Here is a 16,408-nt window from a genome sequence, read left to right as displayed (position 1 = left end):
GCTGCAGCTTGAAACAGGTTAAACTCATCTGTCTAACCTGACAAATAAGACAGAAAATAAGTAGCACATGTAAGATGTATACTACCAAATACTTCACAGGTTATTTTATATATTTAAAGACAATGTAGAAGGTGTGAAAGTAGAGTGAGAGACAGCTTATTTGCTTACTCTAACAGAGAACCTGGATTTGAATCCAGATCTAGAACCAACACTTTCATTTCACAATAAGCTTTATTGTGACTATAAATATATATTTTTCAATTCTTCAGTGTTGAGCATAGACTGATGGACACCTTGACCATTATATGGTAGCAGGAGAAAACTCTAAGATACATTAAGTTAGGATTTAGTTGGAGTCACTCCTAGGCTCATTTCATGTAACAACCCCCAATACCATGAAAAACAATCAAACAGAAGAGTTCTTCCATCAATAATGCCCTGGTTATTCCTCATTGAAATGTTTTTTGCTTACCTCACAGATACTAAAACAAGAAAAGGTAAAATACTTCAATTTATCAGAAAAAAAAAGAATTATTCTTTAGCATGTTGAAGAAAAATAAAGACAGATCAAGAGTAAAAGCAGACAACTAATTTAAAAGGTTAACATAATAAACAAGAATTGCATAAATGTGGCTTAAGACATTAAACAACGTTACAACAAAACAAAAAAAGCTAACTATGTAAAAAAAAAAAGCTAACCAAAGTCTGCATAAAATAAAATGTTATTTTACAAGATAAACCATATTGGCTTATTTGGAATTACTGTTCTTAAATTGGTATTACTGAAGATAAAAAGTGAATGTAACTAGTCATATTTTAAAAGATTCAGATCAGGGGCGCCTGGGTGGCGCAGTCGGTTAAGCGTCCGACTTCAGCCAGGTCACGATCTCGCGGTCCGTGAGTTCGAGCCCCGCGTCAGGCTCTGGGCTGACGGCTCGGAGCCTGGAGCCTGTTTCCGATTCTGTGTCTCCCTCTCTCTCTGCCCCTCCCCCGTTCATGCTCTGTCTCTCTCTGTCCCAAAAATAAATAAAAAACGTTGAAAAAAAAAAAAAAATTAAAATAAAAAAAAAAAAAAGATTCAGATCAGTAAGATGGGGGGGGGGGGACTTCAAGATACTATGCCCTATAAGTCATTTTTTTTTTCAGTTAAAAGTAAATATTAGTAACCTGTATGTGTTCTTCTGTGCCTCTGTAATTCATCACTTCGAGTAAATCTTTTACCACAGAACATCCAGTTACAAACAAAAGGACGCTCCCCAGAATGCCAACGCAGATGAGCTCTCAGATGTGAGGTCTTCCCATAGACTTTACCACATCCTGGTATATGACAAATGTGTTGCTTCTTTTTTCCAAGATTGGTACCTCTAAAAAACACACAGAGAATAATATATACTTCCATGGAAATATTCAAGTAAACATTACTACTTCTATATTCCCAAGCTGAATTTCAAATCGAAGACGTTAACGCCATGAGGTCAATCAGAAACCAAGACCATTTAAGATCAATTTAAATTTTAAAAAGTGTGTGTGTGTGTGTGTGTGTATATATATATATGTATATATATATATATATATATGTATACATATATATATACATATATATCTAACATGTAATATCACATTATTAATTTTACTTCAGATTTAATGTGATTGCTGTCCAAATGTAAACATGCTCAAGAATTATATAATTTAAAAGGACATTTCACAAAGAAAGATTGTACAAATAAAGCTACTTAAGTATTCTGTCAGAACCATTCACAAATTCAATGCATAGGCCCAATCCATGTCCTAGTGGTATAAGAAACTAAATAGTCTCTTCAAAGTCACAATGTCAGCTAATTTAAAATTAAATAAACCAAGAAATGACTACATAACCAATCACAGGTACAATAAAAACGATAGGCACCTTAAGCAGACTTTAAATTAACATGACTTAAGCATATTTATTCCTTTATTTGTATAGCCACACCCTGAATATACACGGAGACTTGGGAGAAAATCGTAAAAAAAAAAAATCTAGACAAAGCTACTGTCATAGCTCCCTTAGCACTACAGAAAATAAATATAAATCAAAATTATCTTTACAGTTAAAATTCCTTTCATATTAACCATGCAAAGATACCCCAAATTACACATCAGAGATATAATAAAATACAGTTTCTCCACAGCATAAAATTTGACATTTGTTACATTTCAGTATTTGATACCAAGAACAGGGTTTGGGAGATATGTGCTTAGATGAATGAACACAGGTATTTTAGCCTAAGCAAGAAGAAAACTTTTTTGATTCCAGAACTGATATTCAAATAGTATTAAACACTATAGAAAGTGTTATTTCCCAAGCTTTAAAAAAAAAAAAAAAAAAAAAAAAAATTGGGCTGGTTACTAAATAAAAATGAGTTTATAAAAAATAAGACACTTTAGACTCACTGTCAAAATCATATAAACTCTGCAATGTTTCTGAGATTACAAAAAGGTACATTTAAGACCCCCCCGCCCCGACTTCCCCTCCTCCCCCAATCTCATAGTCTAGGTATATAGCCTGTAAACTGTCCATAAGCCTGAAAATCCTCCTTTATATATTATACCTAGCGTTTTTCAATTTTTACTGGAAAAATGCATATTTCCCCACATTTATATTTGAATGTACTCACACTCAGTAGCATGTGAAATTGCCATAGGACAAACAGTGCTAAACGGTGCAGTGCTGGCTGTTAGATGCCATAGGTGTTCTGAACAGGGAGACATCAATGTGGGCTCCAGTAGTTAGAGAAGGCTTCGTGGAAGAGGTGGGTAGGATTTAGATAGAAAGGAGGGAAGGCATTCCAGGCAGAGGAATAGCATAAGTAAAGACAAGGAGGAGTCATGCTGTTGTCTTAAGGGCAAGGACGTCATAATCTAACACAATTCTAGTTTCTGCTCCAGTCCACCCCCAATTTCTATAACTCTCTTCCAAGAGCTGAGTTGAGTGAAACAGGTTTTTCTGGCTCACCTGCAATGCCAAAGTATTAACCAAAGCCAATATTTCATTTAATTTAGTTTTTAAAATTTATTTTATTCTTACACAGCCCTAAGAAAAAAGAGTAATGTTTGTGGTTATTGGTGTACAAACCAATTTCACATATTGTGTTCACCATAGCAATTTCACAGAGAACCCAATTCAGTTCACTCTTGTACTCATGACTTCTTGCCTCCATGCTAAGTGTACCACTCAGGTGAATCCATGTGCTTTTATAAACTCAAAAGTGCTAAATACTTTACTAACTAAGCAAAATTTAGCTTGAGAGCACTAACAAAGCACAAGATTGTAACAAATTACAGCAACAAATCTGGGTTCTCAAAGAACCAAAGAGCTCGGGAGAGGTATTTTCAATTGAATTTTAAGAAAATGAGAAATACTATTTGAAAATGGGACAGGCATCTGGGGGGGGAGGGGAAGATGGGGACAGGATGCACACAAATATATCTAATTTAAGGGAAAAGCCTAACACCCGGGTCCAAATTTCTATTTAAAAAGGAAATTTTATTCAAGATAAGATCTAGATATGTTAGATATGGATTTATGACACGTGATGTGAAGGAAAAGAACTTTCTCAACAAATAAATATAAAGGTAATAAAAGATTTAGTCGTAAGTTTTCTTCTTGATTTACGTAATCAAAACACTAACACCTATACCACCTAGAAAAAACAAACAACTTTGAGTTTCTATTCCTAATTGCCTAAACTTGTTCTCAATAGTTTAGCAATGCCAAGACAGAGTGACACAATAAATAATGCTAAATTCTCAGTATGGGAATTAAGAAAAGTGAAGTAAATCAAGTACTTTCTTTTGCTTGGAATGGAAGAAATGAGACACCAACTGAAATGCTGACAGATTTTGCAAAATAACTTAATTTTTAAAATATGGACTGATGTTTAATCCACACAAACCCCACATAACAATAATGCTTTTAGAATTTATTCTACTTTATTAAAATTACCTGCCTCTTCCACTAGAGTAAAAAGTTTCTGAGGGCTGGTTCTGCTTAATAAATATTGGTTAAATGCCCAGATGAATACAATTTTTAAATATTTAACTATATTTTACACCTTGCTCAAGAAGGTAAACAAAATTTTGTTCTCTGAATATTCCACTTGATATATGTGTATTTTTAATAGCTGAGGGAAAAAAGGCCAATATTCTAAAATGTTTGAAGTACTGCCCACCTCACCTTTGCAGAACCCTTTAGAATGCTCTGGATTTACTATATGCTATGCTTCTATTAATTAGATGCAACAACTGTCAATGATACAATTTTGCCTGTCATGTATACATCAGTTGAAGTTTGTTCAAATGAGCTCTAAGAAACAATAGTTTTTTTTCGTAAGAACTTCCATTTTGATTGCTTAGAATAATTTTAAAAAATGAACTCACAAAAGTTCTAGAAAAAATAAGTCTTTTTTTTTTAAGGTATTTCATAAAGACTGATTCACTAAAACTTTTGTGCATAAAACAAAGTTTGCAAAGTTTTAAGTGGTGGAACTCTTCTTTTACTTGTATAACAATGCATTATACAAACCACTGACAAAGTTGAAAGGCAATGTAAAACTAGGAAAAAATATCTGCACATATGATGGTTAAACACACGAATTAACAGATTCACAAAAGACAATTCACAAAAGAAATCTTAAAATGGTAAAATAACACACCAAAAAATGTTCAATCTCACAATGTAACAAAAAATATACTAAATGAAATAATAATGAGGAATTATTTTTCATATCAGACTTTAAAAGGTATTAAAAAAATGATGAAATCCAGTGTTGGCAAGGGTGTGGGAAAGCAGATACTTTCATACACCACTGGTAGGAGTATAACTTGAAACAGATAGAAAAGCAGACAATTCCCTTTGATCCAACAATTTCACTTCTGCCAACTTACAGTGATGAAGTAATCAGACAAAGGTGCAAAAATGTATGTGTAAGATTAGAATGACAGCAATAAACTCTCAAAAAAGATGTTAAATTCTTACGCATCCATACAACAATATTAACAGCCATTAAAAACTTGATGTAGACTCTATACAGACTTGGAAATATGGTCACAAAAATTTTCAAAATAAGAGCAGACATGTAAACAGTGAGAATGATTCCACTTTAAAAGATATGTAAAGTCTGAAAGGATATATACAAAAATGTTATAATGGTTATCTTGACATGGGGTAGAAGTTTGGTATTGTTTTAATATTCTTCTAGATTTCTGAATTTTTATGAGCACATATTAGTTTAATAAATACAAATCTAAAGGAAGTTCATTTTCAAGAAAATGCGTTAAGTAAACTATAGGCCAGATCTTGACCCTCAATTAGATTGGACTTTCACGAACAAATTTATCTTTAAAGTTCCTCTAAAAAGGAGAGTAAATTTCAGAGAAGTTATTGTCTAACCAAACTTAAATTGGCCAAAACATGTCAAAGAATAAATAATATTTCAAACAAATAATTACCCAGTAAATAAAAATACCTAAGGATCTGATATAGAAGCAAATCCACCCAAGAGGTAGTAAGTACAGTTTAGTGATTAATGGTCTGGAGTAAGAAACTGCGTCTAAATCCCAGTTGCATGTTGCTCTTAAGAATCATTCAACCTCTCTGTGCCTCATTTATAAGACTTTCTAACATCTAAAACTCAGTAAGCCCTCAATGTTAGCAGTTATTAGTCATTGTTACCATCATTGTGAATGGGCTGGCCAATGTACAAATCAACTAATGACACCAACTCGAAGGCAGATAGGCTCTATTTCTATTAGCTTAAACTCATTAACTGTGTTAATAGTATATTTTGTCTATTTATGGCATATTTCTGAGAGAGATGTGTTAAGGCTTTTCACTATGACTAGGGATTTGATTAGTATGTCATTAAGAGTCGTATCAGTTTCTGCTCTCTATATATTTCAATGTTATGGGGGGAAAGTATCATAACTATTAAATCTCCTTTGGTGAAAACTTCGTATTATTAAGAAACCTACCCCTATTTAACCATGTGATGATTTTCACCCTGATCCTTCGTTGTCTGACAGTAACACTGCTATCCAAGTTTTCTTGTTAACATTTGCCTAATAAATCTTTTTCCACCCCTTCAACATTCCTGTGCCAATTTATCTGAGATGCTCCCTATAATTAACATAAGGCTGGATTTTGTTTTTAAAATGCAATCTGAGTTTCAAGGTCTTAATTATTAAGCTTAATCCATCCACATTTAATATAATCAGTGATCTGTTTTGAGTTTTTCCTGTCATGTTATTCTGCCTTAACATTTATTTTTTTAAAGTACAGAATTAAAATACTACAGTTCCACTTTCTTAAAAAATTCCATCATTAAGGCTTATTATTCATTTCTGTTGAAAATAGAAAATGTTTATGCTTATCAACTATTTCTGAACTTATTTTTATATAACTGCTATTCTCAAGCTAAAAATCAACTCTTTATCTGTATTTAGGCAAATCTCATTGCTGGTTTGCAAATAGGCTAATTTCTCATATGGGCCTGTTAAATGGCATCTGTTACATTTCTTTTTAAGGCAAATTAAGTAACTTTAGTTTTAAAAAAGGCACTTCGATCTGAAAATTCTATCTTATATATTTTGTCCCCTAACTTTTTCTACCACACTCATACAGACATACACACAAAATGATCATGTAATGAGAAATTTCCCATAATTAAGTGATACCGCATGCAGTATTTCAAAAATTAGGGTGATGATATTAGCAGTGTTAAAAAAAAAAAAAGAGTATGTTTCATGTGTGCATACCTCCCACCACCTTCTTTACAGTTGGGACAGGTGCAAGCTACCCTTCGAAGTCTTTTTCCTTCTTGATGTTGTTGGTCCCCTTCTTCATCTACCACCTGCACTCTTAAGTGTGTTAGATCATTGGTATTCAATGTAGAATCACCACTGAGCTGCCACTCTTCAGGATCAGGTTCTTCTTCCTTGATCCTAATATCTAAAGAAAAAAGCAAATACAGATGAGAAGCAGCCCACTGGCCCAAAAAGCATGAGATGTGAGCCTCTCTAAGGTAAAGTGAATACTATGTAAAAGTCAAAAATCATGTCTATGGAACATAACCATTGGTCCTAAACATAATCATTGGTTCTCATTTCTATCTTACTCTAAATATCAAAGAATTCAGCCAAAAAGAGAATAAAGCGAGCATGAGAGCTTGCTTTTTAAAAGATTTATTAAGAAAAGTAATTTTCATATGTGGAATTTAAGATACAAAACAGATGAACATAAGGGAAGGGAAGCAAAGATAATGTAAAAACAGGGTGGGGGACAAAACATAAGAGACTCTTAAATACAGGGAACAAACAGGGTTGCTGGAGGGGCTGTGGGTGGGGGGATGGGTTAAATGGGTAAGGGGCATTAAAAGGAGGACACTTGTAGTACTAGGTGTTATACACAGGGGATGAATCACTGGAATCTACTCCTGAAATGATTATTACACTACATATGCTAACTAACTTGGATGTAAATTAGAAAGAAAGAAAGAAAGAAAGAAAGAAAGAAAGAAAGAAAGAAAGAAAGAAAGAAAGAGAAAGAGAGAAAGAAAGAAAGGGAGAAAGAAAGAGAGAGAGAGAGAGAGAGAGAGAGACATTTTTTTTTAAGCAAGCTAAGGCTAAATCACAAGCAATCTGAAACTTCAATTATATACTCGTTCAGCTAATCAATAAATCCAACAGTCAATTCAGATTGGAGCAAATTCTAAAACCCTTCACAGCCTATATCAATCGTTCCTATCAATAGGTACTATGGGAATGCAAAAGAAGGGATCATTCACTTGAAACTGTTACTCACAAATCTAACCTTTAAATTAAGTCATCATTACTAAAATATCTATAATGGCCACAATGTCACTATGGAAGGAGACAGAAATATGAGAGACAGTTTCTATTTTCGAGGAGTTTTATTACAAACCCGATTGGGAAACAAAATGAGGAGGCAATGGTAAGGAAGAATGGACATGGCAGGAAGTTGTGTCATTTTCTCAGCAGAGCCAAACATCTTTATATCGATAGTGATACAGTATCATTTTCTACATGAAAACGAAGAGGTTTTTCATCTCAGAAAACTTTTTTAAAGAAACAATACAGGATTTAAAACAAACACTGAATATAACCATCTTTGGTAAAGCAAATTCTCAGATTTTTATTCTGATTTATGTAGTAAACTAAAAATCTTAATGGAAAATTATTATTTTAAATCCAAAATTAGTCACTAATAACTGGGGCAAAAATAGCTTTAAAAAAATCAAATGTGTCTTGTAACTGCTTAATTTAAACTAATGAAAACTAGAATGTATAACCAACAACCAAGAAAAACACCTCAAACAGTGTAAAACTAGTTTATTTTATCAGGATAACCACAACAAAGTATCGGGGGGAAAGTAGGAAGAAAGGGAAGCATGGCATGGGCAACAGGGTAGAGAGCAGTGCCATTCACCAAAATAGGAAATACTGGAGAAAGACCAAGTAGAATTAAAGAAGGACAGTTAATGAGTTCAAGGTTCAAGACCATGGAGTCTGAACGAGTACAGAAGCAGGACCTATACCTTTGGAGCTCAAAATAGAGGCAAGTGCTGGAGATACAGAAATTATCGGTATATATACAGTGATGGGAGTCTTTCCAAAGAAGTAGGTTAGATCACTCCACGGCTATAAAGAGGATGAGAAAAGAAAGTAGCCAGTGAGGAATACAAACATTTAGGGAACAGGCAAAAGAGGAGGAACCTGCAAAGGTAATTAGTATCCAGGAAAATGTGCTACATCAATGAAAAGAATGTGTTTCAAGAAAGAAAGGAAGTGGTCAACATCCAATACTGCAAATAAGTTAAGAAAGAAACTAAGAAAGTGGGCAAGAAGTGAGAATGTGTTTAATAACAAGTACAGACAAGTTTTTCAAGAAGTCTGGTTTAAGAGAGAGACAAAAATATGGCAATAGACGCTTGAGAGGACCAAAGAGGAGAATTAAGGGGAGGGAGTGTTTTGTTTTATTTTTAAAGACACAAAAAACTTGAACATGTTTAAATGCTTATGAGAAAGATCTATTACAGAGAGACTGGTTGAAAATACAGGATTTTGAAACCCCTAAAAAGTGAGGAGGGGATGATGACCCATAGACCCTACAAGTTCAGCTGATGGAGCACAGCCACAACTCCCTCTATTACATGAGGTAAGAAAAGATACAAGCACATTCGTTCATACCATAAGTAATTAGCTGCTATGTGCTGTGAACAATGCTAGACTCCAGATGCAGAGAGAATTCGATGGCTAGAAATTGAAGGAAAATTGGTTTCTATTTCCTCAGTGAAAAGATGAAGAATTACACTATATATAAAATTCCTCCAAATACACAACATAAATGTGTATTGACTTCTGTTCCTTTATAATCTGATGCCCATCTGTATCACTATGACCAGATACATAAGTACTTGCACAAATATTGCATAATACTAGCTTTGTAAGTTAAAGAAAAAACATAAGTACATGGATACCACATATACAGAGTAGAGTAAGTTTGAAGTCCACACATGAGGCAGTTTATCAGATGTTTTTAAAGCTGCTCATCTTACATTATTTGTGATGAGGCAGCAGGTAAAAAGGAGGACAAAATACTAATATCAAGGATGGATAAAGCAGTCTAGAGAGACAGAAGACTTGAAGACACCAAAGAGAAGAAAAAAACAGCAATTGATGAGAGAGGGCAAGAATGAAATGCAACTTAACTGAGGGAATGAAGATATTATATAGCACGTTCCTGCCCCCCATTGCTAGTTCTCTTACTGGAACCTACAAAATACGTTTAAACATTGTGTCGTGGACATAAATACTCACAATTTAGTGTCCTTTCTTACTGAATCTGAATACAGCACAAGCAAAAATACTTCACATGTAAATTGAACCCATCTTGTCCACCAACCAACCTTCTCCTGGCATCTCCTTTAGTTGACAGCATTACAAGTCACCTAATTTTTCGGACTATCAACTCTAAGCTGAGTCCTGTCAGTCCATTCCCAGCCTCTCATCTTCCTCTTTTGCTAATCCATCTTCTCCACAGCCTCTAAAATGTTCTTCTTAAATAAAAATCTAATGACATCACCTTCCCGATAACCATACTTACACTAATTCTCTATTTTCTACAGTATAAAGACCACACTCATTAACTTGGTATTCAAGAATGTTCTCAACCTGGCCCCAACCTGGTCTTCCAAACCTCACTATTAAAAGCACTGAAATTCTCAGGGCTCCTGGGTGGCTCAGTGGGTTAAGCATCCGACTCTTGATTTTGGTTCAGGTCATCATCTCACAGCTCATGGGATCAAGCCCCACACACATCAGTGGGAGCCTGCTTGGGATTCTCTCTCTACCCCTCTTCCACTTGCACTCTCTCCCTCAAAATAAATAAACAATTAAAAAAAAAAAAAACCACTGAAATTCTCACCATTTTCAGAATACATGCCCTCTCTCAATGTCACTCCCTTGTGTGTGCATCTTGCCTGGACTGTTTTCTATCTCTTTTCCTTTTTCATCGAACTAACCTCTATTTATCCTTAAAGGCTACTTCAGATGTCATCTCTTTTATATATACTTATGGCAGAATTATATTTATTGGCTCATACATCCCTTCAGATATTGAGTGCTTCACTCCAAAGTGCTCAGAAAATACAATCTGACTAAATGAACAAAAACTTCCCCCTAAGGAGGAACTTCCAATATAGGCAATAATCTACCTGGAGAGACTTTGCCCTCTGCTTTTCTATGCTCCTTCTATCTGCAAATAATACATAAAGAGAAGTGGTTTTTTTGTAAGATTAAAAGTCATTTCATAGGGACAGGACCACTAAGTGTTCACTAAAAATAATAGATTAATTGCCCAAAATGTGTTACACCAATTTTTAAATCACTCCACTTGTTCATACGCAATCTGGGGTATTTTAGAATCTTAATGATAAAATTAATTAATCCAATAAATTGGAAATGATTCCCCTTTGCTAACTGCATATCATTTTAATTACAGACACCTTAAAAATAAGTCTCCAGTACTAGGCAGTCAAAGTTACATCTTCCTCAATAGCTGAGTGTAGACGACAGGAAAATATTTTTTACTGTGCTCTATTAATGTCTTACATGTGGTACCTAATCATTCTTAGAAATCTATTTATAAGGCTCAGAGGAAAGGGAAGTAATAATCCATCAAAATAGACCATACAAGTATGAAGAAGTACCCAATATTATTAGGTATCAGGAAAATAAAAAGCAAAATCACAATGAGGTACCATACCACCACAATGGCTAACATTCAAAACAGACCAGGCCAACTGTTGGCAAAGTAGTGGAATAACTAAAACTCTCCCACACTGCTAGTGGGTGTATAAATCGGTATAATTTTAGAAAACCTTTTGACCACATCTTCTAAAACTAAACCTATGCATACCCTATAACCCAAGCAATTTCACTCCAACAGAAATGCATACACTAAAAATTCACCCTAAATGAAACAATTCCAATGTCCACCAGTATTAGAATGGAAAATAAATCATAGTATATTCATTCATACAGTTAAATGTGTTAAAACAATAAAAATTAACAACCTATATGCAACAGGAATGAATGTCACAAACATAATTTAAAACAAAAGGCTCACATTTTTTCTCTCTCTGTCTCTCTAGAAATTCTATTTTTATATAAAGCTTAACACAGGTAAAACTACTCTACGGTGACTGCCTATCTTTAAAAAGGGGTAATAACTGGGTCTAAGGAGATTGCTGGTTTGTTGATAATGTCCTATATTTTAATCTGGGTAATTTTTCCTAGGTGTTCATTCTATAAAAATTCATCAAGGTACACACATATGATTTTACATTTTTCTGAATGTGTATTATACTTCAATATAAATATTATTCTAAATAAAAATTTTTTTGAGTAATGTATAGATTACTTAGGAATTCTGTGTCAATCAGCTTCTTTTGTTGCGGCTTCATCTCTAGTTCCTTATAATCAACTAACACCTTCCCCCAACATAGGAATTTAAAACAAAACAAAACGAAACCTTTAAGAGATGAGTGTGCTCTAAAAATTAAGTCCATAAACTGAAGTTTAGAATATAATATTATTCACTCAACAAGTATGTGAGTGACAATAATGTGCCAGGCACTGTTGTAGGTTCTAAGGATAAACAGTTAATACAACAGTTACCTTCATCAAGTTTCCTATTTAGTTGCGAGAAGACAGAACAATTAAGTAAATACACAGCATTTTAGGTGATAAAGTGTAATGAGAATGGTAAAGAGAGCAGGAAGTGAAAGGAGTGAAATACTAGCTGTTTTAAATAGAGGGGTCAGAGAAAACTGCCTGGAGGCAAAGGATGAGCAAGGTGGAAGAAAGTATTCTGGGCAGAAGGAAAAGCAAGTTGGATGCATGTTTGGTGTATTCAAGGAAAAGCAAAGAGGCCTGTGTGGGTAGAATGAAATGAATATGGAGAAAGTGTAGTAAGAGATAAGATCACAAAGTAAAAATGTGGAAGAGGAGGAGAGATGATCATATATGATGTTACACATTGCATATTACCTCACCGACCATTATAAGGACTTTACATTTCATTCAGAGTGAGGGAAGCCACCAAGGCATTAGGAGTAGAAGGGTGATATAATTTAAATTACATCTTACTAAAATAAATTCGGTATCACTCTGGATGCTGCATTAAAGAGACTGTTGGGAACAAGGGCATAAGTAGGGAAACTAATTAAATTAGGGAGCTAATACATAATTACCAAAGCAAAAGATGATAGTGGCCTAAAATTAAGGTGTTATTGAGGAAGTAGTAAGGACTGGCCAGTCAGGTAGAGTCCATGACATTTGCTAACAACCTGTTTATTACTAACAGGTTTTTTTGTGAGGTGTGAGAACAAGAAAGGAGTTAAAGACAATTCTAAGGTTTTTGTGCTGTGTAATAAAAGAGATGGAGCTGCCATTAACTGAGATAGGGTAGACTGGAAGGTGAAAAGATTGTGGGAGAAGGGTGCCAATCAGGCCCCCATTTTTGGATATGAAAGTTTGGAGGTGCCTATGAAATAACCAAATGATGATGCTCATCAGGCAGTTGATGGCTCTGGAGTTCAGGCAAAAGCATGCCCTGCAGATATAAATTTGGACATCCATCAGCATATACAGCTGATTATTGAGAGTGACTTGGAATGGAATACAGATAAAAGGAAACCCTGGGCACTTCAACATTCACAAATAGAGGAGACTAAAAGGAACCAGCCAGAGACACGAGGAAACTAGTGTCCAGAAAGCAAGTGAAGCAGTCATTTCAAGAACATAATCATAGGTGTCAGTGCTTGATGAGTCAGGTAAAATGAAGACTGAGAAATGACTTTTGGATGTAAAAATGTGGTAATCACTGGTGATCTTGACAAAGACTGTTACAGTAGAGAAGTTAGGACACAATCCTGCCTAGAGTAGATTGAAAGAATGAAAGATGAATTGCAAACAAGTACATACGACACTTCCCAAGAGTTATGCTGGGAAAGCAAGCATTCTAAGAATGTCACTGAAATTCCTAAGCTAGCCAACAAAGGCAGATTTAGCATGTCTAGTAGCAAATACATGTATTAATATATACTAACAATATAAAAAATGAATATGCTTAAAAAAACAAATGTGCTTATTTGAAAGGACTTTGGGTATATAAGAAAAAACAAGTTTAAATGCAAAAAAAAAAAATTGAAGCAATATAAATAGAAATTCTCAAAGAGGGGTGCCTGGGTGGCTCAGTTGGTTAAGCATCTGACTGTTGATTTTGGTTCAGGTCATGATCTCATGGTTGGTGGGATCAAGCCCCATGCCAGGCTCTGCACTGACAGCATGGAGCCTGCTTGGGATTCTCTCTCTATTCCCCTCTCTCTCTCTGCCTCTCCCTGCTGGTGCACATGTGCAACGCTTTCTCTTTCTCTCAAACATTAAAAAAAAAGAATGTTAAAATAAACAGCACTTTTTTTTAAGTTTATTTATTTTGAGAGAGAGAGCAAGTGGGGGTGGGGGGGGAGGAGAGAGAGAGAATCCCAAGGGCTAGAACTCACAAACCCCAAGATCATGACCAGAGCCAAAATCAGGAGTCAAAGGCTTAATCAACTAAGCCCAGGTGCCCCAATGGCACTCTTTTTAAAATTATATTTATTCTCTACCTCAAAATGTTTAAATTTCCTTTTCATCTGGCTTGGTATATGGCAGTATTGTCTCACGTTTATGGTTGTTTTCATGGCCTACCATAATAAAACAAAATAGGAAGGGAGGGAGGGAGAAAAAGAGAAAGGAAGGAAGGAGGAAAGAAAGTTTGGCTGCTTTTGTGGATTAGGAAGATAAAGCCAGCCAGTGGTCTCCAAATCTTTGATTGGCACTATTAGTAAAGCTGTGAATATGCACCCCATAAATATTAAGCATATACACTCTAATTGACTATAAAATGTTAGAAAACAAATACATGTAAGAGATTAACAATTTTAATTTTATTGTTAATTACAATGGCTCAATATTAGATAATGCCACAACAAAATATTTAGGGCAAGATTCAATGTTATCAATGGCAGATAGAAAGTGACTACTCTGCCATTTTCTTGGGTGTTCAGTGATAACTTCATTTTCTTTGCTAGTCAATGCATGGCTTCTTTACATGGATATTAAAGACACTTGTCCACTTTAAAGGTTATTTAGTTAAAATCAGAAAATATAAATTCATTCAATTCAAGGATATATAAATAGCAATATGCAGCATCATGCTAAAAGCATGTAAAAAGAGAGAGAGTGAGCAGGCATATCATATGTAACACAAACAGAGCTGACATGGAATCAATGAAGGCACTAGTGGTAATCTGTATGTATAATCAATATTAGTCAGGCATTAATAACCCAGGACATCACAGATTTCTATTAAAAATATTACCAGAAAATGCTAAACGCTTCCTCCTAAGACTATTTATCAACAGAGCTAATAGAATATTTAAGATACATTCTTAACTGGTTTATCAAGTCTGGAATATGCATATTTAATTTAAGTAAATAATACTAGATAAATATGAATTACCATACTGTTGATAAAATGAGATATTCTCCTTTATCAATAGTATATCATTAGGATTTTTGTTGTTCTTATCAAAGGCTTTCATATTCTGCCTTCAATTTTTTAAGCTCTGACGAAATTATTTCATTTGATTCTAAAGTTTATTTTATTTACATTTTCCCTTTAATCAGTTTCACCTGCCATAAAAAAAAAAAATCACCTGAACAGAATTATAGGATAATCCTACAAGATCTCATATATTATTTTAATTAGATTTTCACATTCATAATTATTCAGATTCCTAAGGATATGTGAGAGCTACCAAGTCTCTTTTTCCAATTTTTCTTTCAAGGAGCTAGTTCTAAACTCCAGACATTGATTCCTAGAAATATAACTGTGCTAGTCTAATCAAAAGAAATTAACACTTTAGGGGAAAGTTTTAAAACCAAACTTTATTCCTTTACTTATTTTAAACAAAATATATGTACATATATTATCTGTGCTTTAACATGAAGCAATCTCTTTCCCACAAATCCTATCTCTCTAAACCTAGATTATTCTTCTATGACTGCTCCCTTCCCCCTACTTAAAATTAATCTTTCATCTCTACTAATCTTTTTCAAATCCTCCCCTTCTCTTTTTTATAGCAGTTTTCAGAATCATCTTCGAAGCTTTTCTACCCAAGTGGAGATTATACAATAGGATTATTCATCCTAGTAAATATAGACAAGAGAAGCTTTTATCAGATACACACACAAATGTAAACATAATTAGAAATAACTGATTTTCTAATATGCCTTATAGAAGACTTCACTTTATAACCATACCACAAATATATGAGAAAAAGGCTATGTGACTTGCAATTAATATACTGTAAACAGTAAAATATTAAGTCTCTGTTAAAGGGAGATGTGTTCTATCAAATAACACTTAAGATTTACTCCTTGTTCAGACACTACTGTAAGCACTTAATATATATTCCTCTACTTAATAGATAAGAAAACAAACATTAGTAGTTTCAAGTAGTTAGAAGTCACATAATCAAAAATGGATAGAGTCAGAACACAAGGAAAAAAAATTATGCAAAACATACTCCAACTATTGCTAAAAATCGGTTCTCTACCGGGGTTAGTTCCCAGGAAAAGTAGCTTAAGTAAAGTTAGCTTCCTTACATATGAATATATGTCTTTAACTGTAGTTTGATCAAATGAAATTAATGTGACTTTTAAAATCTGGGGAGAATAAAGAAAATGTTGTATATACCTACAATGGAATATTGTACAGCCTTACAAAAAAAAAAAAAAAAGAAAA

At 34.1% G+C, this 16,408-nt stretch overlaps 1 protein-coding gene across 1 annotated transcript in view; it reads right to left on the bottom strand.

Annotated features, from left to right (window-relative positions):
* Positions 1 to 16,408, bottom strand: part of SP3 (Sp3 transcription factor) — a 59,557-nt gene that overhangs the window by 3,299 nt on the left and 39,850 nt on the right. The window contains exons 5-6 of the mRNA XM_058713715.1: positions 6,793 to 6,985; positions 1,168 to 1,364 (exon numbers count right to left, since the gene is read on the bottom strand). Of these exons, the coding sequence (XP_058569698.1) occupies positions 1,168 to 1,364; positions 6,793 to 6,985 (390 nt within the window). The remainder of the gene's footprint in view (positions 1 to 1,167; positions 1,365 to 6,792; positions 6,986 to 16,408) is intronic.

This window comes from Neofelis nebulosa, chromosome 2 (genome assembly GCF_028018385.1).
Source record: "Neofelis nebulosa isolate mNeoNeb1 chromosome 2, mNeoNeb1.pri, whole genome shotgun sequence".
Taxonomy (NCBI): domain Eukaryota; kingdom Metazoa; phylum Chordata; class Mammalia; order Carnivora; family Felidae; genus Neofelis; species Neofelis nebulosa.
This window is presented reverse-complemented; position numbering and strand designations above follow the sequence as displayed.